This window comes from Akebia trifoliata, chromosome 5, assembly GCF_017979445.1.
Source record: "Akebia trifoliata isolate Shusen 1 chromosome 5, ASM1797944v1, whole genome shotgun sequence".
Taxonomy (NCBI): domain Eukaryota; kingdom Viridiplantae; phylum Streptophyta; class Magnoliopsida; order Ranunculales; family Lardizabalaceae; genus Akebia; species Akebia trifoliata.
Window position 1 is genome coordinate 34,839,829 of NC_141379.1, and position 25,873 is coordinate 34,865,701.

At 35.9% G+C, this 25,873-nt stretch overlaps 2 protein-coding genes across 8 annotated transcripts; one reads left to right on the forward strand and one right to left on the reverse strand.

Moving 5' to 3' along the window:
- The first annotated feature begins 563 nt into the window (after window positions 1-563).
- LOC147402542 (Carbohydrate-binding-like fold) lies at window positions 564-18,271 on the forward strand. Its single transcript, XM_086444238.1, has 27 exons — window positions 564-905; window positions 1,073-1,138; window positions 1,328-1,414; window positions 1,724-1,780; window positions 1,858-1,922; window positions 2,108-2,277; window positions 2,584-2,645; window positions 2,770-2,853; window positions 4,495-4,654; window positions 6,021-6,136; window positions 6,916-7,044; window positions 8,637-8,708; window positions 8,839-8,934; window positions 9,026-9,103; window positions 9,830-9,958; window positions 10,457-10,633; window positions 11,049-11,252; window positions 11,377-11,490; window positions 11,582-11,820; window positions 13,227-13,272; window positions 13,362-13,610; window positions 14,424-14,654; window positions 14,954-15,045; window positions 15,418-15,646; window positions 16,025-16,381; window positions 16,576-16,649; window positions 16,737-18,271. The coding sequence occupies exons 1-27, from the start codon at window positions 807-809 to the stop codon at window positions 16,831-16,833; spliced, it is 3,579 nt and encodes a 1,192-aa protein (XP_086300364.1). The 5' UTR covers window positions 564-806; the 3' UTR covers window positions 16,834-18,271.
- On the reverse strand, window positions 18,057-24,544 carry IREG3 (iron-regulated protein 3). Of its 7 annotated transcripts, none has more exons than XR_015178910.1 (15): window positions 24,087-24,544; window positions 23,729-23,936; window positions 23,564-23,627; window positions 22,303-22,427; window positions 22,131-22,220; window positions 21,868-22,044; window positions 21,709-21,783; window positions 21,216-21,317; window positions 21,010-21,121; window positions 20,775-20,921; window positions 19,878-19,984; window positions 19,674-19,787; window positions 18,722-19,023; window positions 18,522-18,615; window positions 18,057-18,254 (listed from the first exon to the last, which is right to left on the reverse strand). XR_015178910.1 is itself a non-coding variant. In XM_086444242.1 (14 exons), the coding sequence occupies exons 1-13, from the start codon at window positions 24,218-24,220 to the stop codon at window positions 18,730-18,732; spliced, it is 1,749 nt and encodes a 582-aa protein (XP_086300368.1). In that variant the 5' UTR covers window positions 24,221-24,544; the 3' UTR covers window positions 18,057-18,254; window positions 18,722-18,729. The 7 variants fall into 7 exon arrangements, 4 of the variants coding, with proteins under 4 accessions (XP_086300368.1, XP_086300367.1, XP_086300366.1 ...); XR_015178909.1 differs by having other exon boundaries at window positions 18,522-18,631; XR_015178907.1 differs by having other exon boundaries at window positions 18,522-19,023; window positions 24,087-24,543.
- Window positions 24,545-25,873: the final 1,329 nt, after the last annotated feature.

A 25,873-nucleotide genomic window follows, 5' to 3' on the forward strand; every position in this document is an offset into this window, starting at 1 on the left:
AATGCCCACCCCAAGTAAGAAAAGGGGTTCGGATTTTTGAAAGGCAAAATGCAAGTATACAAAAGAATCACCATTTTGATATCACTCTTCATCATATTTCCTAAACTCAATATTATATCTTCGTATCATTTCAAAATGTTAACTTAATATTTAAAGAATCATTAACAAGCATCACACTAGGACCTCATCCTTTTTCATCCATGTTATCAAAAGCTCGGATCTTACTTCACTTCTTGGAACAAAGGAGTAAGATTGAAGAAGTGTCAACTGGAGTAAGAGTCGATGGATCAAGATCTATCGAATTAGATTAAGCATATCACATATCTCGAGGAGTGGGGCCTACAAAAAACCCTCCACAAGGTGAATTAAGAAAAGAAAAAAAAAGTTTACTAAATGATCTCTTAAGATAGAGTCGAGAACTTAGGGATGATTTAGAGAAAACAAAAGTCCCCCCCGGGGCCCTTTAAGGTATTTTTGCTCAAAAGTAAAAGAAAAAAAAAAAAAATTGCACGTGCACCCACGTGCTGCACCAGTATTCAGAAGTTCGAAGGGTTTCCCGATGTTTTGAGCTTTTCTTCTAGACACCGCGGCAAACGAACGGCTCAGATTTCCCATCTCAGCGGTCGTCGGACACTAGGATTTTACTCGAGACTTCAGGGGTTAGTGTACGTGCTAGGTTGGAGACCTCGACCCTTTTTACACAGAAGGGAGTGTGTGTGTGAGAGAGTCTCTGTTCTCTCGATCTCATGCAGAGTAGTAAATCTGTTCTTCAACAAAAGTCTCGTAAAGGTTAAGATCGAATAAACATGGAGTTTAAATATGGTTTGATCTGCTCGTTGTTGATTGCGATCTGTGCAACTTCAGCTGTTGCAGATTCAATCCATGGTTGCGGTGGATTTGTCGAGGTGAATCCATTAATCTCAACTACTTCAATCTTCAATTCTATCTCCATCGACTTCAATTCGATTAAATCAGTTTTAATTTTATTAATCATTCGATTTTACCGAATCAGAATCCGTTTATCTGCGTTATTTGATCCTTTTTATTAACTAAAAGAATCTTATTGTTTCAGGCAAGTTCTTCTTTAATCAAGTCGAGGAAGCCATCTGATTCGAAATTGGATTACTCTCATATCACGGTACGATTCTACTTTGGAAAGAAACTACATTACTAAGATAAATTTCGAAGTTCTATCTATCTGTCCAATTAAGTTCATTAACAACCAATAAACTTCTAATTATCCTTAAAACGAGCTGTTATGTTTTATGACGAGACCCAAAATTGGAGCTTTTTGTGTGTGTGATTGTCGATATTTCCCGGATTGTAGGTTGAGCTTCGTACTGTGGATGGATTGGTGAAAGATAGCACTCAATGTGCTCCTAATGGTTATTACTTCATACCAGTATACGATAAGGTATCTCCTTTGAACACTATATAATCTGATTGTTTTGTCTTTCTGTCCTTAGTCGGTCAGTGTGTTTCTTACTCTTAATCCAAAGTATCAACATTGTTACAATGTGCATTAAATGTTAAAAAATTATTTAGTTTAATCATAAAAAATAAAAAAAAATTCTATGGTCCATTTGTTAATTTTGTTTCTCTTGTGATTCGAGTTTTTAAGTCAAAAGCGACCAAGGGTTTATATTTATATTAAATGGGTTATTGTACTTTTGTTATCATCTCCAAAATTTCTTCCTTTTGTGGTTATTGTTTTTATGTACAGGGTTCTTTTGTAATCCAAATTAAGGGACCTGACGGATGGTCTTGGGACCCATATAAGGTACCCAAATTGCTTCTTCAACCTTTTCAGTTTATTTCAGTGTACGAGTAAGTCACCTATAAATGTGCATGTTGCAGGTTCCAGTTGTTATAGATCATAGTGGTTGCAATGCAAATGCAGATATTAATTTTCGATTCACGGGGTTTGTTTCTTCACATATGATTAAATTGTGTGGATTGTAAGTCCCATTAGGCTTGGACCTGTAGTTCAGTATCCCGTGGCTCAGGTCGTGGGTTCAAGTCCAGCTTACTCACCAAAAAAGAAGAGTATGGGTTTTGTTGCTATGTTTGGTGTATCATAGCTCCTAATGAATTCATATATTTGTAGGTTCACCATATCTGGAAGAGTTATGGGAGCTGTTGGTGGAGAGAGCTGTTCTGTGAAAGATGGAGGACCTTCCAATGTAAAAGTTGAGCTATTATCACTTACAGATGATCTCATTTCTTCTGTTTTTACATCCTTAGTGGGAAGTTACTCATTCTCAAACATTATTCCAGGTTGGAAGGTCTCACATTTATGTTCTCTTAGATTTCCACTGCATTATTCCATTATTAGAAATTCGTTGTCTGAAATATGCATTTAACCGTAACTGGTCTTAGCTTAAGACAATTGAGAATTTCCAGCTCTCCGATGGTATCTTTCACCCACGATGATATATGAGGATAACTCAATTGGCTATTATGAATATGCTTCTTATATTTTATCCTTTTTTTTTTGTGATCGTTTCCTAATAAACTTCTCATTTATTTTTAAAGTGAGGCTTTGTTAGTCACTATTCCAATCACAACAATCTCTAAGTGCAGGAAAGTACAAATTACGTGCTTCACATTCAAGTTTGGAAGTTCAAGTTAGAGGTTCCTTGGAGGTTGGATATTTTGCAACATGTTTTCTTTTTGTCTCTCTTCCCCCCCCCCCCCCCCCCCCCCTCCCTCTATTTGTTGATGAAAAGTGTATTGTTTGGCAAACAAAATGCATAAAAATTCTTGCAGGTGGAACTGGGATTTGGAAATGGCTTAGTAGATGACATCTTCTTTATTCCTGGGTACACTATTCAAGGGTTTGTTGTTTCTCAGGTAATCCTTTTAAACAATAATGGTCTATGAAAGGCAGTCTTCTACTTCTCTCTCTCTCTCCCCCCCCACACACCCACATATATATTGTTGTCTGATATTTAAAAGTGCATCTAGTAAGTAATCAAATCTTGGAATGATGTTTTGACCCATCCTTGGCACTGAGAAGTGACAAGCAGAATGATATTGGAATTAATAGGGACCTTTTCTTTGTTAGCAATTCGCAATCAACATTCTGAAACTTCAAAAGAAATGCAATATGAGAAGGAGCTTTTTATCATCTTGGTAAAAGTTTTCTTTTTGGTGCCTTCAAGCCTTGTTTTAGCATCACTTTTTGACTGTTAGGTAAAGAATGAGGAAGTTGTAGGGTGCAAAGAAATGGGATTTTGCCTTACCCAAAATTAGATGGCTAATGGGGTTGACTTCTACACACTGTGATGTAGGAAAACCTAGATTTGTTCGATTCTAAGGTAGTTCTACTCGGAAAGGTGGTGGATAGGGAATCTAGATTGGGATTGGGTTAAGGATTTGAACTATAATAGGTTTACCTTAAAAGTTTAGGGTAGACCCAAAAGCGTTTGTTTGCGGGGTTTAATTATATCATTTTGCAATTGTGGTGAGGGATCTAGGCTTATTAAAGGTTGAGGGTTTGTAGGTTAAGGATTAAGGGTCGTGAGAAAGGGGTTTCGAGAATTCAAGAGTGCAAGGAATGGTGGAAGGTGTTTTTTTGCTAAATCTAATCGATGCTTAGGTCATTTAGCTTCTTGGATATGGTGTTTTCCATCCTCTGCAGCACAAAATGAACATAGGCTTATACTAGAACAATATAGCTAGAGGACATGATTTTTACCACCTTAATCAGGGAAGAATCAATGTACCAAATCGGGGAGCCCCTCATTGTAGAATTTAATGAAGACCAGTACCACAGTAGAGATCTACCTAATGAATCGGAGCTTCGTATGAAAGTTCATCTTTTAGTTGAGGATATTTTATCATCTTTGTAAAGTTCTCTTTAGATAAATTACTCATTAATCGTGACGATCCCTTGAGCTTGGAGTTCAAGATGCTTACGAAACACCCTCCCATTGGCCATTCCATCTATGTGCCCCTTTCCAAAGGGCCTCTCACAAATGTTTTTCTTTGCTAAATTACATCTGATGCAAATCTCGTTGTAATCACCTCGTCTATTTCCATTAATGCATCCATTTTCATGTCATTTATTCCTGATTCTTTCCTATTCTCTTTATTGTCTTGAATAAATATACCAAATTTATAGGATGCTCTACATTTTTTAGTTTTCCATCACTTAATCCTATTTGATTCTGCTCATGAGCCTCATAATTGGAAAAAGAAGTTCCAATTGAATGATAGGTCCAGTGTTTAAAATCTCATCTGGAGGCATTGTCTCAGTCAGAAGAAAAACCAAGATTCTACTTATCAAAAGAGAAAAAATCAAGATTCTCTTAACTGAGACGATCCCAAAATATTCAGTGTTTCCGGATCTAGTTTTTGTCAGAGTCTCAGCCAAGATGGTTTGGAACTTTAAACCATGGATAGGTCTTTATAGTACAAGTTAAGTTTTATATGAAAAACAACTCATCTCTTGACAAAGTTATTGGAACTTTTTTTTTAATGCTTTGGCAGGGAAATCCAATCTTGGGAGTTCATATATATTTATATTCAGATGATGTCTTAGAGGTGGAGTGTCCACAGGGTTCTGGTAACTCTCCCAGGCCAAAAAATGCTCTTTGCCATGCTATTTCTGATGCAGATGGGAAGTTCACATTCGATTCAATACCTTGTGGTAATTCTCTCTTGGTTTGTAGGTTCACATATTTCTTGTTGCTATTAGAATTTTGTGCTTTGTTAAATTGTGTACCTATTTAATGCTGCTGTTATCCTCAATGTTGGTGTCTGGTACGTATGATGTCAACCTGTGAAAGGATCATACACTTTTGTTAATCATAGTTAATGCTCAAACTCAATACACAATATGCCAAGGAAACTGAGCTTTAACAACAGCATGCTTACACTTGCAGGTTGAGTGGAAACTTAGCCATATACTTCAAAACAACATTTTAATCATTTGATTCAGCTAGGCTTAACTTGGCTCAGGTGTCTGTCTAGCTGGGCCTTGAGTATGGATCTGAAATTTTCAGATGAAAGATATGGAAATGATTAACTACTTTATATGTTCCTGTGACATCTGAAACTAGCAGCTAATTGATTGATGTTCTGCTTACCATGACTTTCCATTTATGCATGATAGGGTGTTCTTCTATCAACAAATATGCTGTGTGTGCGTGTGTGCACGCACGCATGCATGCATGCATGAGTGGTTTGTACATCCTTTTATCCTCAAAAAGGCGAGTCAGAAATGAACATATAAGAGACTAGGAGTAGACCCTAGTAAGTGATTAAATATGGAGAGTCAATTGAGATGTTTTGGTCATGAATGAAGACTGATGAGAGCACCAATGATAAGGTTGAAAGTTCTAAAAGAGCAAGAAGGAACACCTGAAAGGACTCGGTTTCAGGTATTGAGAGCATATAGTAATAGTAGGCACTTGAATTAAAGGAAGACAGGATTGAATGGAGGAGCAGGATTCATTCAGTTGACCTTGAATAATTTGGATATGGCTTTGATGATGTGGCTGTCTTTTCTTGAAGTGAGTACTAGATAAGTATGGGTAACCATCAATAATAGTACATCTAAAACCTTTTCACACATACACTGGTAAAACTTGCAGGAGATATTGCTATTTGTACTAATAACTTGACATAACATATTTATCTGGATTAATTGATTTTGCCCAGAACAAACAAAAAACAGAACTTGATCAATTGACTTGCAGAGCGACACAGACAAAAGTTCAAGGAGCTTCGTATGGTGTAATTTTTTGTTGTACATCCTTATTCTTTTATGAAAGACCAAATATTAGCTATAAATATAAAGGCAATTCTGTAAAATGCTAGTTAAGAAAATTTTCATGTCTTTTTTTGTTTTGGAGATATTTCATCGTGTTTCATTGTTATATTTGGTTGGATTGCATTAGAAAATGGCTGGTCCTAAGTTGGAATTTGTAAGGAGGTGATGTGTTCATTTGTTGTAAGAAGATTCACTTTCTCAGATTTGAAACCAATGCTCAGTTGCTGTTGCATGTTTACAGGGGCTTACGAACTTTTACCTTACTACAAGGGAGAAAATACAATTTTTGATGTTTCACCTCCTTCATTGTCGGTTTCTGTTGAGCATTATCATGTTACAGTCCCACAAAAGTTTCAGGTAAGACTAATTTTGGCTTATGTTATCAAAATGTTGGAGCTGGTTTCCTTTCATGACCTACATCTGTACCATTTTGTTTTGATTCAACAGTTAAGTATCTTGCTGTAGATGTTGTATGACCTATATCCCTGAAATCTCCACTGTGGGCATTATATCCACAATGATTTGTTGCATATATATTATCTAAGAAAATATTATGGCACATTGAAGAAGGCGCTCATCAAGAATCTTTTCAATTTAATTAGGGTGAATCCATTTGCTGAAATATCTGGAAGTTTGGTTCACCATCACAAGTCCATTGAAGAGCATGTTATTAATTTCATCCATTGGTTCAGTGTGTTGAACGTCCACCTTGAAAAACAGCCAATTTAAAAGGAAAAAAGAAAAGAAGTCATGTCTGCATTCAACGATATGCATAGGGAACATTCTTGATTAGCCATTGCCTCTATTGAAAATTTATGATAACATAATTGAATTTCACCTTCCTATTTTTCTTTAGTCCAGTACATGTAAGTAGTTGCACCCAAAATCTTTCATTTAGTTCATGCTATGGAACTAGTGTAGTTTTCTTGATCTGATTTTAGTGAAGTTAAAATATACATGCACCACCATGAATCTGATACAATAGTTACCGGATTTCGGAATCATTATTCATTCAATTTTCTGCAAGAACAACTTTTTATTAAGGCTCTTTCAGTTAGTAGGTTGGTCAGCTTTTTTTTCTCAATGTTTTAATTTTTACTATTGCTTTGAATCTATTGTTTCTTTGTGATTCACAGGTCACTGGATTTTCAGTTGGAGGGCGTGTAATTGATGACAATGGTGTTGGGGTGGATGGTGCTAAGATTGTAGTTGATGGTCATGAAAAGTCTATCACAGACAAGCTAGGATATTACAAGCTTGATCAGGTAGAATTGTATGCGTAGAGTTACTTCACACATGAATATCACAATGTTCATATTTGGTTATCTTATGATTTTTAATTTAAATCAAAAGGTCTTAAAAATATGGCAATAAGTATAAATATGTAATCATTATGCTCTAATTGTACGGAGCATCCAGCTCTCTTTCTCTCTCTCTCTCTCTCTCTCTCTCTCTCTCTCTCTATATATATATATATATATTATATATATATATATAGGGTGGTGTTCGGAGGCCCTAAAGAGGGCCAAACGTTGTGCCAAACATTTTTTAAATGTATGGGTTAGAAGTTTCGGAGTGGGGCTGATTTTTGGTGAGGATGTTCTCTATAATGAGGAGATCATCATCACCAAAAATTAGCCCATTCCGAAACTTCTAACCCCATCAAAAGTGGTTTACAAAAATCAGACGGTCCACGATTCTTCAACTCGTAAACTAGGGTTAGAAGCTTCGGAATGGGCTGATTTTTTATGAGGATGATCTCCAAGACCTCATGGGGACGTTAGCATTGTCCAAAAACTTTTTTTTTCAATAATATCCCTCATAGTCGTCTTTTAGTGAAAAAGACAAGGGTATGTTAGTCTTTTACACAATAAATACATTTATTTTGGCATTAATAAATGCATTGATTGCCAACCCATTTACTACAAAAAAAATATTTAATTCAAAATACTTAAATGCTTGTGACATTTATTATGTAAGCAAGCATTTATAGTGTAAAAGACCAATACACCCTTGTCTTTTTCACTAAAAGACAAAATGAAGAGGGGTATTATTGGGAAAAACAAGTGTTGGACAATGCTAACGTCCCCATGAGGTCTTGGACGTTAGCATTCCCCATATATATATATATATATGCACATGCATATATATGAAAAACAAAAGAAGAAAAAATTCCACTTATAAAAAAAGAAGGAAAAAGGAAACATTCCCATACACTATGTAGATTTCCAATAACAATATGAGCAGATATATGTGAGGGGAGATTATCAAACAACTACGACGATGTTTGATAGCCTAATAAAATGTGTATGGAATATGGAACACACCAGCCTCTTTTAGATATTTGAATGATAAACATGAAAATAAAGGGTGACTCACATGTGTCAGGATGTCAGTAAAGACGTGTTGACGGCGCATATTCAGATTAAAACATGTAGAGGAACCGTAGAAGTGTTCTATTGTTGTTACTTAGTTCAGAAGCATTCAAGGATTTGCCATGATACTCTTTCCCATTCAGTTGTGATAGCAATTTTATTATTTACCACATCATTCCAGGTAGTAATGTTGCAACTGTAAATTTAGACATCTATGGTTCTTTTTGGGTATTGGGACCAGTTCCAGTTGTTTATTGAAGCCTTTCGATTGTGAGGTGAGACATGGATGCTGGAATCAAGCTTAGGAAGTATGATGATCAGGTCCAGAATCATATTAGAAAGTGTGTTGGGGCCACGTTAACATATGATCTCCTAGTCTGATTAAAATTTGGCCTTTGTTTAATTTCTTGCTTATCAAAAAAAAAATAAAAAAATTGGCCTTTGTTTAGATAATTAATATTTTGGGCTGTTGAATTTTCCAGGTTACATCCAATCACTATACTATAGTAGCTGAGAAGTACCATTACAAGTTCCACAATTTGGAGAATTTCTTGGTAAATATATCATGGAATTCCTAACATAGTGCCAATATGATAAAACTAATGCTGTCAGAAATATATATAAAACTTTATGTCTCGTTTCCCCAACTAAATGATGAACGATGTCTGTTTAATTAAATGTTAGGTTCTGCCAAACATGGCTTCAGTTGCAGATATTAAAGCCATCTACTATGATATCTGTGGTGTTGTTCGGATGGTTAGTGCAGGTTCTAAGGCAAAGGTAATCCTTTCTCTTGACAAATGATTTATGATCATTCTGGAGCTCACCTATTTAGTACTGAGCCAACAACTACCTGATTGTTGGGTTTCAGGTAGCATTGACACATGGACCAGAGAACGTTAAACCTCAAGTGAAAGAAACTGATGAGAGTGGAAGTTTCTGCTTTGAGGTATGTTAGCCTGCACCATCAATGTCATTCTTGTCTTTTGGTCTTTGTGGAAAATGGAAACAGGATGATTTCAGAGTCAAATTTAATTGTTCAAGGTTAGTCAAAATCTGGGCATTTTAACTTTCTTCTGTATGTGACTGATCAGAATTTAATTAGCATGCATATGAAATGAAATTGTTAATACACTTCAGTTCTAGTAAAATACTTCTGATTTTGGTCTGGCATGGTTTCCAGTCTTCATTCATTCTGAAGAAAGGTCAATAATAGTGCTGGTGTTATCTCCCTAATTGTATCTGAACCCTATGATAATCTGCTATCCCTAAGATTGCTGAAAACCTATCATAGTCTTAGGAAGTATTTATGTTAATACTTTCTTCTGTATGTGGCTGATCAGAACTCATGTAGCATGCATATGAAATGAAATTGTTAATACACTTCAGTTCTAGTAAAATACTTCTGATATTGGTCTGGCATGGTTTCCAGTCTTCATTCATTCTGAAGAAAGGTCAATAATAGCGCTGGTGTTATCACCCTAATTGTATCTGAACCCTACAATAATCTGCTATCCTTAAGATCGCTAAAAACCGATCATAGTCTTAGGAAGTATTTATGTTCTCTGTTGCATTTTGATCCATCCCATTGTCATCCATGTGATTTTATAACGTTTCTGATCAATTATTCAAGATATTTTAACATCATTGTTTTTCTAATTTTAATATGGGCTAGGTTCCACCTGGTGAATATCGCTTATCTGCCGTGGCAACTACACCGGAGAATGCTCCTGGACTCTTGTTTATGCCACCTTATGTTGATCTTATGGTTAACAGTCCATTACTGAATGTAGAGTTTTCTCAGGTAAAGCTGTTTAGTACTTCAAACATTTTTGAAATTCCTCTATTTAAAGTCTTCTCCAACTTATCACAATTGTTCCATATTGAGTGTATGTATTCACCATCCATGGGACCACAACAAGGTGTAAAGCTATGATTAAATACTCGGACTTGGCATGCAAGTTAGTCATTTGGTATCATAGCTAGGAACAGACAAGTCAATGAAAGGCTTGCAGGTTTTATGAAGTGTTATTAAGTGGATGGCTTTACTTGGCTGTTTTTATTTAAATCAGAGTTCAGACTCTGCTCAGACGAAACTTTGATTCCATGACTACAACCAAGTTCTTAAATCTCTCTCTAGAACTTCCTTCCCGTATTTGTAAATCAGCTCTATAAGATCGTGATTCTTGTAATATTGGTGTAGAAGTGATTCTCCTTCTACATTATGCGCGGGAAACACAAGTCTTTAGCAGTGGAAGTATCACTCGATGCTCGACTAATATTTATTTCTTTTGGAACTCAGGCACAAGTCGACATTCATGGAACTGTACACTGCAAAGAGAAATGCGGTCCGTCTATTTTTGTTTCACTTCTAAGATTGTCTGGTAAAAATGAAGAAGGAAGGAAGACAGTGAGCTTGACTGATGAGAGTAGTGACTTTGTGTTTTCTAAAGTTTTCCCTGGAAAATATAGGCTTGAGGTATGGTACATTTTGCCTGAACTTATTCTTCTCCATGAATCATCTCATTGTATTTTTTAGATAGCTTTACTATTACAGTTGCAAAGCTATATTCCTGGATATTTCAAAATGGTTGCCATATCCTTGTCGGATTACTTCAGGTTTAAGCATAAAATGTCTTATCTGTACTGGTCTCCATGCCGTATCCTTGCTCATATCTTTAAATTGGCAGTGGGGGTGACATGCTGTTTTGCCTTTTTTATTTTTTTTTCCTTCTATGCAAAAAGGAGTTTAAAACATCGTTTCTATTTCTGGGTCAGAATCTGTAATTACTGCTGTTATTTGTGCTTTCCTATCTTCTAATTCAAGAAAAGCCATGTTCCACTTTTGCTCTAATTTTCTGTTTCTCTTTTTCTCAATGTTCATGTACATTTAGGTTAAACATAAATCTTCATCATCCTTGCATGACGAGGATAAATGGTGCTGGGAGCAGAGCATAATTGACATAGATGTGGGAACTGAGGACGTAAAAGGGATCGGCTTTGTGCAGAAAGGTTACTGGATTAATATAATTTCCTCCCATGATGCAGATGCTTACATACATCATCCTGATGCTTCAATTACAAATTTACAGATTAAGGTGATTTTTCTCTCCTTTTCAGGAGAGTGCTCTTCCAACTTGAAATTTATGTAACTAAGGTGGGACGCTTTGTGTCTCATCTATATGTGAAACATCATATTGAAGTTCTTATGTTGAACTGCAGAAAGGGTCTCAACGGATATGTGTAGAATCTCCTGGACTTCATGAGCTTCACTTTGTTAACTCATGTATTTTCTTTGGTAGTTCATCAGTGAAGTTTGATACATTAAACCCATCGGTGGGACTCTTGTTTTGTTTAATACCCCTTGATTTTGCGATTCTTTTATTTGCCTTCTCTCCTCACCTTTTTCATATTGTTGTCACAACAGTCTATTCATCTGAAAGGGGAGAAATACCTTCTTACAGGACAAATCCTTATAGACTCCAGCTTACATCAGTTAGCTGAGAATATCATTGTGGACATAATGACTAGTGATGGTGCAATCATTGGTGCTAATCCTACCAGATTTGTATCTGGAGGAAATGATGAAACGGGTGCTGCTGTATATGAGTACTCGGTCTGGGCCAATCTTGGAGATGAGCTCACCTTTGTTCCTCGGGACTCAAGGTACATTTAATTTGTTAGTGTTAATTTCTTGGGAATTTTGTGTTTGGTGGGCAGACATTTTTCTTCCTAAAAATGTTCAAAATAATCCTGATTACAAATGTTGGCGGTCCACATCTTTTACAACAGCCATTTTAATCTTCACCTTGTGCATAACCTTTAGTTTATCATCCGGAAAATAAGTCTCGCAAAACTTTTACTCTCCTGTGCTATGCACATGGCCATTGGTATTCAATTTAAGTCTTTTTTTTTGGGTGTGTGTGTGTGGCCTTGAAAGCACTTTTCCTGAGAACTGGTACCTGGGCAGTCATCACAAATCACCAGTGGCGAGGGTCGAAGACTTTTGGTAGAGTGTTGACTTCTCATAAAACAAAGAGGAGAGACATCGGTCTTCTAGGTTAAACATATCACATAAGAAGGTCATTAATGTGTTGAGGAGGTGAATAGAGCTGTTGAGTGATGCATTGGTCAATTTCAGGGTGGAACTTGGGGGATTCTATGGTTTGGACATTATTGCCATAAATCGTACTTGTTTCAGGTTCTGATATGCTTGACTGAATGGAGCTTCTATTACATTAGATTGTCTAAGGTTTCCCAAACTGGGTGTTTGTGTTACACTTTTAGATGAGCCTGTGGAGAATTCACATTTCACTTTCGTGCTCTTTCTTGGTATCATCTCTTAAATTTTCTAGGATTTAATCAGTCTTCCTTCTGCTTCATTGGGATGACTGCGAAAGAGAACTCTAAGAAACACATCAGCATAGAGGTCATGGAGCATTGCTTGAAAGTAAAGAGAGGAAAGAAAAGGAAAAACTGATGGAATTAAGGGAAAGATGAGAACCCAGCAGTTAGGCTTATTCTTTTAGTGCATTGTATTGTCAGATTTTGTTGATTCCTTGATCAGTGGATTGAAAATACTATTGATTGACCATTTGTGAAAGGCTTGGACCAAGATCCCTGAACCTTAATAGTACTTTTGTCCCTGGTAACAGTAGGAAGGTACTGAGAATTTCATAGAGGAATACTTTCTGTTGAAAGGCTTCTGTTTGATCTTTTGTTTTGGTATACTTTTGGATGGTCTTGTCGGCAATTGTTGTTTGCTTGCTTTTTCTTTCTTAATGAAATTCACTTTACCTAAAAGTAAAATTTTATTCTTCACCTTGTGTTTTGTTCAAGTTCAAGTATGTGACTGTTTGATATTGACTGCTGCTATGAGCTCTGCTAGATTCTATTATAGTCTTGGTTTATTGGTACCACACATCACCTTGTAGTGTTTCTTTGCTTCTTGGTGGGTAAGGAGGCTTTGAAGTGCATGGAAATCCTTGTGTCCTGATTTCTGAGACATATTGGTTCAACCTCAGCTGTTCTTTTACTGCAGTATTTGTAACTGAAACTGTGACTTGTTGCAGGAAGAATGAAGAAAAGAGGATCCTATTTTATCCTAGACAACGTCATGTAAGCAGCTATGTGTATTTCACTTCTTAGTATATCTTAATGTGCTCTGTCAAAACTGGTCTGTAGTAACCGTATCCTTGTTTTCATAGGTCTCGGTTACAACTGATGGTTGCCAAGCTACTATTCCTCCAGTTTTTGGTCGACTTGGATTATATATTGAAGGATCTGTTTCTCCACCTCTTTCTGGTGTTAATATCAGAATTGTAGCCACAGGAGAGAGCAGCAATGCTCCACTCCAGAAAGGTGAAATTGCACTGGAAACTACAACAGGCCCAGATGGTTTATTTATTGGTGGCCCTCTATATGATGATTCAAATTACAGCACCAAGGCTTCAAAGGTTCGAAGTGATCTGCTTTCTATGACAATTTTATCATACGGCCGTGCTTTCAAACCTTGTTAATAATACCAATGGAATTTCATGCTAAGATATTCTCATTTAAAGATAATGCTACTGCTTTGGTGGATATTATTTATTGCTTAAAAATAGGAACTTGAGGTAGGAACCATGCATATATTGATTGTTGTTGCTGGAGTCAAGATGAATGTATGAAACATCTTCGATTACATGTATTGGAGTCAAGATGCAAATGGATTAAACTCCACATGATACTTTTGCGATTTGAACAGGATAGGGGTCCAATGTTAAAGAAGAAGTCCTGTTTGATATAGGGACCACTGACTTGATAGATGGAAAACTTGGACCAAATCGTTATAGCAAGACTGCAATGGATAAGAATATTATACACAGACTTTTCATAGTTAAAATCTTAGCGGGTTGCATACTACATGGAAAAAGACACCTTGACACTAGATGAGAATTACACAATGACCGATAGAAAGATTTAACAGACCGCACTTCATTATGCTTCGTGATCCACACCCAAGCATTCTCATTCGATGGAGAGATTAGGGTGTCATGAGGAAAATCAAATTTGATGTATTTTTGGGGTTATTGAATATGATTGATATATATGTTCTGTTTGAGCTATTATGTCAGGATGAAACGCCTAGTATTTGAGTTTTAGTATATTTACACAAGAATTTCATTGTCAACGTATTTATTCAGAACTATATATTTTCTGGGACATTTATTATTACAGGTTTGCAAATAAAGGATCCTGTTTACTGATATTATGCTTATGTTGTGCAGCCTGGCTATCATATTAAACCAATTGGACCAGCTTCCTTTTCTTGTCTGAAGCTTAGTCAAATTTCTGTGCGTATATATTCTGAAGAAGAATCTACCAAGCTATTTCCTTCCGCTCTCTTATCATTGAGTGGAGAAGATGGTTACAGGAATAATTCAGTTACTGGTGTTGGTGGGTTCTTCGAATTTGACAATTTGTTTGCCGGAAGTTTCTATCTGCGCCCACTGCTAAAGGTGCTTTACTGGAACCTGAATTTTTTTACTTAATACATTGTTGGACTGGTTTCACTCATAGATGTTGCGATTAGATCCCATCAATCTTGGGGCAAATTGAATGAACAAATTAGAGTATAAACATTTTGTGTTCACTACTGGAAATTCACCTTTTAGGTTTGTAGGTGTCAAGTAATTATTTCGTTTGTTTACATTATTTTATTTCATTTCGAGTGGCAGTGATGTTCATGCTACTTTGTAAAATCTAAATTTTATGTTACTACATTAATCGTGCCAATGATCCTTTCTTATTTTTGCAGGAGTATTCATTCTCTCCTTCAGCACAGGCCATAGAACTTGGTTCAGGTGAGTCCAAAGAGGTGGTATTCCAGGCTATGCGTGTTGCTTACAGGTTTGTCCATTTACTATATTCTTCCTTTATAGCAATCATTTCTCTCATATGTACGATGGTACATTGATCTTAGTTTGGTCCTATCCTAGCTACATGTAATGTTGGAGCCCTAAATTATATTGACCAATTAATCTCCTGTTTATATCCTATCAAGTATCCGGAATTCTGGATAGCTAATACCCAGTTGTTCAGTTTTCTTTATATACTATAGATGCAATTTTACACGCAAAACTTTACATTGCCTAGCAGCTCTAAATTCATGCGTTTATTTCCATTCAAAAGGAAAATAAAATAAATTTTATCAAACAAGAAAGCTATTTAGTTACCATTCACGTGAAGTGGAAAACCCTGAATGGTTTAAATTGTACACAGTGCCATGGGTACAGTTTCACTACTCTCTGGCCAGCCAAAGGAAGGTGTTTCTGTTGAAGCCCGATCAGAGTCTAAAGGCTATTATGAGGAAACAAGAACTGATTCCTCTGGGAGTTATCGTCTGAGAGGACTTCTTCCTGACACAACCTATGTAGTCAAAGTGGTGGAAAAGGAGGACTTGGGAAACACAAGAATTGAACGCACATCTCCAGAAACTGTTGCTGTTATGGTAAGTTTTTTAATAGTCGTTCCTCACCTTTTCGTTCATGAGAACCTAATATTTCAGTTCAACTGCTAAGATGATACCTGTTGAATTTCTGAAATTGACAGTTTTTTATCCTTTCGTTGTTTGTATTTCCAGAGATTTAATTTCTAAGCAGGATAAAAAGCTTCGATTCTTGAAAGGAGATAGATTTAGCAGACTCTAATTTTTTTGTTTTTCTCATAATATTTTTCAAAAAATTTATTATTTCTTTTTCACCCTACAAATTATCCGTTCTATTTTTTACTTTTATTTATTCACTTTTTTATTTCATCTTTTAGCTCTAGCAGGCTTGACTTGTTTATGTGCATGCAACCATTTAATGTTTTGCTACCTCTTCTCTAGGTTGGGACAGAGGATATCAAGGGTCTGGATTTTGTGATATTTGAGCAGCCAGAGTTGACCATCTTGACTGGTCATGTGGAAGGAAATGGTCTCAAAGAATTACAATCACATCTCTTGGTGGAAGTCAAATCTGCAAGTGACCCATCCAATATTGAATCGGTCTCACCGTTGCCGCTTTCCTACTTCTTCCAAATACGAGATTTGCCAAAGGGTAAGCACCTTGTGCAGCTACGGTACAGTCTTCCATCAAGCACCCGCAGGTTTGAATCCGAAATTATTGAGGTTGACTTGGAAAAACAAGCCCAAATCCATGTCGGTCCACTCAAGTACAAAGTTGAAGAAAATCATCACAAACAGGTAAATTCCAGTTAACAAAACATGCACCTGTAAGCTATGTGAGTAAGTCAGTGCTAAGCAATCTGAACTGATCCTTCAAAGTCTAATAGGAAAATTACATGAATTGTACACGTTTTGTTTTGTAGCGTCTACATTGTCTGTCTATAATCAAATAATTCTGAAGGAAAGAACCAAAAGCTGTTTTTCTTGTACAGGAATTAACAACGGCGCCACTATTTCCTCTTATTGTTGGATTATCTGTGATTGCTCTCTTTATCAGTATGCCAAGGTGATTTGATCGCCCCTTTTTCCTAGTTTCTAACCAGAATGGAAGATGATTTGATTATTAAATTCTGTTGTTTATCGCTTTTTACAGGTTAAAAGATTTATACCAATCGATGGTAACCACTTCAGCATCGACAACTGTAAAGAAGGAAGTACGGAAGCCAGTTGTGAGGAAGAAAACTTATTGAACGAAGTTTTGAGTGGCTTTAAATGTTCTACTAACTGGTTTTTTTTTTCCATCACTGAGTATATGAATATGAGGGAATTTGTTCGAGTTCTAAGCTAGTTAAATTAGTGGAAAATCGGGCTTTTTTTTCTTCTTCTTTCTATTACGAAAATGCTGATTCAGTTAAGTCTGATATTATTTTCTACTAATCAGATTATGGTATTCTCCTTGCGAGGAAAACTCAAGTCTGAAGTTGAGTTGATAGATAGTCATTTTGTGAGTTAAATTAGTCATAAATAGGTTCGATTTTAGATCAAATCATATGATGATGGATGGTTATGAAGACTGGATCACCAAATTGATTGGATTTTAGCAGGTTACCGTAACCTGAACTAAAACTATGGTAGGATCTTGGTTATCAAAAAAATAAAAATAAAAATAAAAATAAAAACTATATTAGGATTTTGATGAAGCCAGCTTACCTAAAAACTAACCAGATCATTACATTTCCACTTATCTGACTACTATTCAAGAGTTCCTTGTTGATTAAATTGTTGTGCTTCAATTATTTCAAGGGTCTGACCAACATTTGGACGCAAATTAAAAATAAAATGTAAATTGGAAAATAAAAAAAAATGTCTTCTTGAGTCATTAATAATATTGATGGGCCATACTTATTTTTTCAAAGATTTGTGTATTTTATGAGAAAAAACAATAATATTTAATGAACATTTTACATGTGAATGACAAATGATGGGATAAACTGCTAACTAATACTCTGATTTATGTCTTCAAAAACAAAAATCCCACTATTAACTTCAAGATAGCCAACCATAAATACCTGATAAGACTCTCATGATGATCTGGGGTATAACTTCTCCAAGGATTTATGGTTGGTTATCTCCAAAGCGGTTCTCAAATTGCTAATTTCTCCAAGGTGCCTATTTAGTAGGTTAAGTAGTAGAAAGAGTCTTGTGTAGAAAAATGTGATAATAGACCCGTTCAGTACTGCTCGATAATAAAGAAGAAATGCTAATTTTCACCACAGAGACATCGAATAGGTAGAACAATGGAGAGAGAACTGAAACAAAGTTCAATATGGCAGAAAAAAGAATCATGAATGAACCAATGTACTCAAATGTTTGTACAGGGTCCCCATTAGTAGTGGTGGTGATCAATTGCTAAATGTCGGGCTTCGAATTTGTCATCTAAGTTTTTATATACATGTAAAAGATCTATTTTATAATAAAAACATGTAATTTAACAAAACCAACAAAGGAACCAAGTGAGACAGACTAGGTTATGGGCTGCTTCTGTGTGGAGAGAGGAGGATGTCATCAAATGTAAACCAATCAGTGAGTACTAATATTTTGGTTGTCTTTGATCATTAATAGATATAGTACAAAATCTCTGTAGTACCATCACTTTGAGAAGCATGAATAGCTGTTACACAATATAAATTTTTTTTGAAAAAAGCATCAAACAATGCCAATAAGATACAAAATCAAGATGGTAGGGTTCGACAAATATAAATTAATGCTGTGTTATTTAAACAAATATATACAAGGACCTGAGGTCCATCAAAAGCATCCTCATCGAATCCTACCCCTCATTCTTATGTATGAATGTTTATCTTCAACCATTGATATATATTTTTGAAACCTTCCCTGATTTAGTAATAGAAATGGAAGATCCATGTGATTAGCATACCTTTTTGGCTGTGACCTTTCCACGAGGTGGCCTGCCAACTGATCTGTCCTTTTGACAAATGGTTGGTGAGTTTTAAATTTAAATAGTATGTTTCCTGGGGACCAGTGTACCTAATTTAAATTAACAACAGCATTGCAACAATGTGGGGATTATGCAGCAAAGAACTAAATTACTCAATCGAAAAAAGGGAGAGTAGTTACACTAGGGATCAAAACTGAGGATCGAAGGAGAAAAGCTTTCTTTGTTCATCTGTTGGATTCATTAACCATCGGGAGAACATAAATGCTGCCCCAACTACTGAGGAAAGGGAGAGCATTGCTAGGAAACCAAAATGAGAAACATCATTTGCAATTATTGCAACTCCCAACATCACAAACTCTGCAAGACTTGCCACTGAAACCTCTGTTGTCCCAATTAGATTGGCTTTGGAAGGTGGAATCCCAGTCTGAAGAATCTGAGCCCCCACAACATCATATGACATGTGCCCTAACCTCGATAATACCTGCAAAGAGGGGAAATAGAGAAATATAAAATGCAATATGATTTGAGGTTGAAAGGGAAGCTCAAAAGAAAATATTTAAAACTGAAGGTAGGTATCATAACTAGCCAAAGATTCCTCAGTCCTTGAGCATTGCATCACAATTTTCCAATATTTGAACAAACCAAAGACATCATCAACCTCCTTATCCCAAAACTTGGGGTTTCTATCAAGGCATGTGTCTTCTGGGATTTCCTTACTACCTCGGTACATATCATTTTTGGATTTCCTCACACCCTTTTGGGGATTCAAGCCTTCAAGTACTACCAAAACACTTTGTCATATGTGCCATCATCGGACTTCGATGCGCATGCAAAACCATCTTAACCGACTCTCCTTTGTTTTAGTACTTGTTGGGGTTATTCTTAGATTCTCTCAGACATGTTGTTTCTGTATTGTGCTCCCTAGTATTTCCATTCATCCCTCACAACATTCACATCTCTCATATTATACTTTATTCAATGAACGACTTCATTATTGTCCAACAATTTGTTCCATAAAGAATCATTATCATCATCATCAAAGCCTTTATGATGGATAGACAAGATGACTCTTATACCATACAATTTTTCCATCCAGAACAAATTTTAGAAGATCATATAAATGATGCTTACAATCAAGCAGAGGAAGAAAAGCAGGGGTGTTTGCTGAGAAAGAGAGCCACTCCAATACACAGCAACAGCTATTGTGAGAAGTGACGCTTGAAATATCAGGCCAGCTGCTCCAGCCTAGTATGGTCAATTTCCAAGTCAGCATTACAATGAAGTTATACAAGAAAACTGATAATATGAAAATTTTCCTGAAGAGACGCACGCAACCTTTAGAATGCCAAGCCGCTTGACCAGGCTTGCAGATATGAATGTCGCAGCGACCCCCATGAAAGCACATAATCCACTAAAACCCCCGATGATAGATGGATTTAAACCTGTCACCATTCCCAACAGTGCATCTTGGCTTCAGAGGTGGAATATATTCGATGAGAAAACATAACAAGAACAACAGTTCAAATAGATTTTCCATTTAAGATACTAGGCAGCATAAGTCACAATTTCAAGAGAGAGGGAGAGGTTTTCTTCTTCTTCTTCCTTTTTTTTGTTTTTGGGTGGGGGGTTAGGAACACTCAAATAAAGGTTGTGAAACAAATACATTCTTCCTGTTCCCAACTAACGCATTGTAAACATCTAGGCAGCTAGGGACTCAAAATTCAATAGTTCAATTAAAGAGATCTCTACCCCACCCCCCACAGAAAAAAAGGAAAAGAAAAGAATAAATTAGAAGATGCTGATCCTAAAATATTCAACCTATTCCATGAGAATTCTACTAGGTCTGTGGTACAAATAGTTACATTGGACCAATCAAGTGAAGCATTGACCCAATGATCTCATTGAATGGTTGTTCTCAAGCCTTATTGATGTATTCAATGTGATCGATAGAAAAAAAAAAAATGTATTCAATGTGTACTGCAGACGGATGGTGGATTTTATATTCCAATATTCCAGCCTTGACACTATTATTCCTCATGTCCAGGGGCCTGAATTCGAGGTCTCATTTCATCAGAGCTAAATCAACATCATCTTCTACACCTTATGCCAAATCCTGGGGTTAGCAACAAGGCTTCACTTCCACTAAATCTTGAGCCATATTTTCAGCTAAGGCATTCACAAAAGATGGATCTCCAGCAGAAATACAGGATAAAAAGGGAGCTCGAAAATTACCACGCTGTGTTAAGAATGCCGTCATTAAGCCACCAGGAGTAAGAACAACATTGAAGTAAAGAAGCACATAGGCTAAGCTAGCAGGAAGAACAGGCTGCTGCTTGTACTCCATCCATCCATGCATGATGGCATCCATACCTCTTTCCACTGTTCACTTAAAAGATGGTATTAGAAATATACTATAACCAAAATACCCACTTAGTTAAAAGAATAAACCATGGTTACAAAGTTCCACCTAAATTCCCTGCATTTGGACCACCAGTTAAAGATTTACTAGAGACTTGAGGGGGTTTAGAACGATCAAGAACTCCAGTTGAAAGCTTGTTAGTTAGCCACATCAGGAAAATCTGGAAAATGTAATATGAGTTAAAAAATATATATAAGGACAATTAGATTTTAACTGAGTGCGAGAGAAAAGATAAAGAAGAAAGAAGCAATTACCACAACAGGCAGAGCAGTTAGCATCAAGCCAGCAGCAAGCTTCAAACAGGTCACAAGATCATTCTTGGACAAAAGAATGCCAAAGAGTGATGCACCTGCTATCTGTGGACATGAAACAATCACAAGTCTTTTTCTTCAGATTTTTTCATGGAGATTCAATCATATCCTTACTATTATAATGAGGGAAGGCGGAGTAGAAGTGGTTCGACACCAAAATTTGGATTCCAAAAATACTCCCACCTTAACATTTAAACTTAATATAATTAGGGTCATTTTGATCAAATACCAAGAAAATTGCAATTGCACGTCCCTAAAATCACGTTGGTTAGTTTTCAAAATTATAGAAATATCCTTTGTACTATGTAATCTTCACCCTTTAATTAATATTTTATAAATGGCTACTTGAAAATAGCAGTTCTAGACCTATGCTGTTTATTCAATTGTATTAACATGTGTCTTGAAAATCTAAATAATCACAAGAATTAATGAACACCTCACACAGGAGATCAATTCGACTGATAGTAGCATTTGCTTGCGCGAGTGCAATCGGCCTATTTGCGCCTGCTAACTGTAAATCCGAATGAAAAAGCTCATTTAGGGGAACCATCCATACATATTAAAGAAAAAAGGACACAGATTGAAATTGTATTACCAACACAACCCAATCACGCTCCATGGCAACCCCCAAGGCTAATCCTGAAAGCCTCTCAACAGCTCCAGCTAATACCAGTACAACAAACCAAGGCTGCAGAAGCAATGATGATGCAGAAGTAGCAGGAACGGTATAGGCATGAATTATCATTGCTACAGATAGCAACTGAGCAGCAGACTGACAGAGAAGAAAGTATTAGGAAAAACCTGTCTAGCACTTCTTGGATTCCTAAAGATATAGTAAACTTGAAGTGAAAGAGTTACCTGCATGGCACTCAAACAATTATATGTGGGTACTCTAGGAAAATAGTCCATAAGTTTGCCAACCAAAGGTCCTCCAACAAATATTGCAAGCTGTTCACCATGGAATTTGTTAGAAGTCCTAGTTACTACAATGACATAACTTAGAGGTGATCTCAGTATCCTCATTTTGTACCTTGGTGAAGAAACCCACGACAGCAACTGGTAGAAGGCTTGGATGAAGCAATGCAACAGTAGCAGGCCAAGCAAAGTTCCATAATTGTTCCACCAAATTCCCAGCTAAGCAACTAGCATACAAAACTAATGACACATTTACATTTGGGTTAGAAGATTGCTTTATGGACTCGTGGTAAAGGTAATAATATTCTATAATTCATATGGAAATCCACAGAAAATCAACCAAGACGGAAGAAGCATCATTGGCCTGAACACAAGTTGAATTGCAACTCTCTATGAATAACATGAGGACTAGTAGAACCTTTTGACTCCTTCGGCTAGTTAAAGATTATCGTTTACCTCTTCTCCGATTTGCAAAAGTGCGAATTTTGTATGCTTGAATATGAACCATCATCATCCATTTTCATAGGGAGCTGGCAATATGAATCCTATTTTTTCCATTTAACTCAATCTAGAGCCCAAGGTACTAAATTTTTTATACCTATTTCGATCAGCTTGAAAAAAGGAAATATTCAGGTCATTGTGCAAATTAATTCAATTTTCATTGAAATGATGTCAAAATGATAGAAATATAAAATAAAATTACATTGAAACTATAAGAAAAGATAAAACAAACATTAAAACACTCATATAAATAATAATAAAAAATACAATAAACAACCATATGGAGTGAGATATAAAAATCAACCTCCCACTACATAATGGCACAAATATTTAAGATTTCGATAATGAAAAATAAGTATAATAATGCTAAATTAACTATATATATTAATAATTAACCATTGCTTCAATTAGCCTTCCATTAAGTAAAAGAAAATCATGCAATATCATATACTCATATATCCAATAATTAGAATATGAAAGACTGTATGTGTGTGCTCGTATGAACGTGCTAAGATCTAATAACAAATGAATATTATGTAAAAATTGATTAGTGAAATTACTGTTATGTGTAATTTGCAAGTACAAAAAAAAAATTGTATATATATATTATAAATTTCAACAAGGATATTTTGATCAAATTTTATTGTCTATCAAAATATTTTCACAAGATTTTTACATTTTTATATGTCCGAATTAAATAATATGCTAGAGCCATATGGCCCATATCCATGCTTGCAAATCCAAACTCACTTGGATTTTCATTATCTAGAACCATAGAGGAGGAATTAACAACAACCGCATTAATCCTTTATAATTAGTTTAACAATGCCCTGATGTTCTAACCATTTCAAGCAAAAAATAAATAGGGCAATTACCATATAATCCTTCGGGATGAGCTGGAGTTGCTGCTAGAGCATTCTGCTCCTCCTCAGACAGAACCTGAAAGTTCAACCCTGGCCTCATAAATTCAATGAAAAAAATATGAAAATTCTTTATATCTTAAAATGAAACCACGATAATTAACGGTGATGGATCGTTACAGGCAACGTCGTCAACAGATTATCTATGTAGGTGTCTTTAGCAAGTAAATTAATCGGTTCGGTCGTCTCGAGAATCTCTGATTTGAGATGAACAATAGGGACCGAGCTACCAGAAGATAAACCTTCAGGGACCTCATCCTCTGTCACTACGTGGTTGAAATGTGCATCCGCGTTTGAGAAGAAACACCTCGAAGTGAAAATTTCCAACCTAGTAGAAAACAAAACATCTCTTTAAAGTTTAAACTCTCAAAATCAATTTTTTTGATATAAATCATAAACAGAAGCTTTTTTAACAACAAAAATCAAACTTTCTATCGATTTAAATCAGGAAATGAGATGGATGAACAGAGAAGCGAACCTGCGAGGGGAAGAGGACACATTCAACCATCTGCGATGACGAATTCGAGAAAGATTCTTCGATGAAGAAGCTTGGCGAAGAGAGATGGTGGTGAGAGATGAAGCGAGTGGATGAGAAAAGATAACCAACCCCATGGATGCTTCAAGTACCACCTTGGCTTGAAGGAGCTCTTGTTTTCTTGATGTCTACTCATGCAGACTTGCAGTAGAAAGATTGATAGATAGAAAGAGAGAGATTCTCCAATTTGAGAAAATTAGGGTTTCAGAGCTTGAAATTAGGGTTTATCAGTCATGGCGTCTGATTGATTTTTTTTTTGTTTTTTGGTGGGAGATGATGGACTTTGGAGGACCTGCAGAGATCCTTATCCGATCCTCGCACCAGTCAGGCAGTTGGATGGCGGGTCGTCCAACGGCACTTCCAGTGTCTTAGTGATTACATACTGCGCAGTTGTACAACTGTAATACAACTTAATGAGATATTTAGACTTAATAGAAAGTGGGACCCACTACTTCCCGGGTCTTTGCGTGATTAGGAAAATCTTGATCAGGACAATATTTTGTATGAAAGTCGATGCTCATATTTTGAATGGTTTATAAGAGAGCTATTATTGCCACACCAACTGTTACTAATTCCACGCCAATTCCTACATAAATCATCAAAATATTACATTTGTCGGTGCGGCGTTAGTAAAAAATTGGTGTGGCAATATCAACTCCCTTTTATAAAATTGTAGTTGTGCAAGTATAAGGCTGTCGGAATTATTTTATCCATCCAACAATATATAGCACACAAGTCAAGTCGAAGAAATGAGTTTTTTTGTGAGTAATAGTGAGGCACGTATCACGCTTTACCATCTAATGGGGTTAGGAGGTTCAATGGGCCAGGATGGCCCAAACCCCGGTCTGTCAAACACAGAATGGGCCGGGTATGAATAAAGCGACTGAGCCCTTTCAGATAAATTATATTGCCACACCAACTTTTGTTAAGAGCACATCAACCCATATGTAAAAGGGATTTCCTCAAAAAGTACGCAACTTATGTCTAAATTCTGGTTTTGATAGACTTTGTTCATTTGAATCCCCAAAACATGCATTTCAAGTGAATTCGTCACTTTTATAATCAATGAATTTATAAATATTAAAAGTGATGAACTCATGGATTCATAAGTTATGATTTGAAATCATGTTTCACCCCTTACATTTATAAAGTGGACTAATAGACATTATAATAATTAAAAAAAAAAAAAATTCTCATTTTATATTAGTCAGAAACATTTTCTTAGCCAAAGGGGCTCAAAACTAATAAATTATAGGCCATCTAGTACTGATTCCATTACATCACTTAAGAGTTTTGCCGTTGAATTACATTGGCATGAATCATGATTACATTCCTCAAAAAAAAAATTGTGCTTTCCTTCTTCTTATTTAAAAGTTTAAATTAATATAATATTATCTTCTTCGAAAATTACTATTCTTCTTTAAGAGTTCAAATATTTTTAGAGATAGAAAAGTAAATTATTTATTAATTCTTTTGAGAAGAAAAACAGAGAGAAAATAAGAAAGTTAATTATTTATTAACTTTCTTTGGATCCTGTTTCGATAGATAGGAGAGAAAAAAAAGAAAAAAGAAAAAAGAAAAAAGAAAAAAGAAAGAGAAAATAATAGGATAAGATTTAATTTATTTTATTTCTTCACTTTCTCTCTAATTTTCTCCTCTCTCCTCACTTAACGTCTCGAGCAAGAGAAATGGAGAAAAAACTGATTCTTTTCTCGTGTAAGAGGTGGTCC

Excerpts from the sequence above, each read along its gene's own strand:
- IREG3 (XM_086444242.1), bottom strand. The coding sequence starts at position 24,220 with ATGGGGTTGGTTATCTTTTCTCATCCACTCGCTTCATCTCTCACCACC. Across the intron at positions 22,428-23,563 it reads TCATCCCGAAGGATTATATG|TTTTGTATGCTAGTTGCTTA; the intron begins GTAATTGCCCTA and ends ATGTGTCATTAG. Across the intron at positions 19,788-19,877 it reads AGCGGCTTGGCATTCTAAAG|GCTGGAGCAGCTGGCCTGAT; the intron begins GTTGCGTGCGTC and ends TGACCATACTAG.
- LOC147402542 (XM_086444238.1), top strand. The coding sequence starts at position 807 with ATGGAGTTTAAATATGGTTTGATCTGCTCGTTGTTGATTGCGATCTGT. Across the intron at positions 8,935-9,025 it reads GTGCAGGTTCTAAGGCAAAG|GTAGCATTGACACATGGACC; the intron begins GTAATCCTTTCT and ends GTTGGGTTTCAG. Across the intron at positions 11,821-13,226 it reads TTTGTTCCTCGGGACTCAAG|GAAGAATGAAGAAAAGAGGA; the intron begins GTACATTTAATT and ends GACTTGTTGCAG.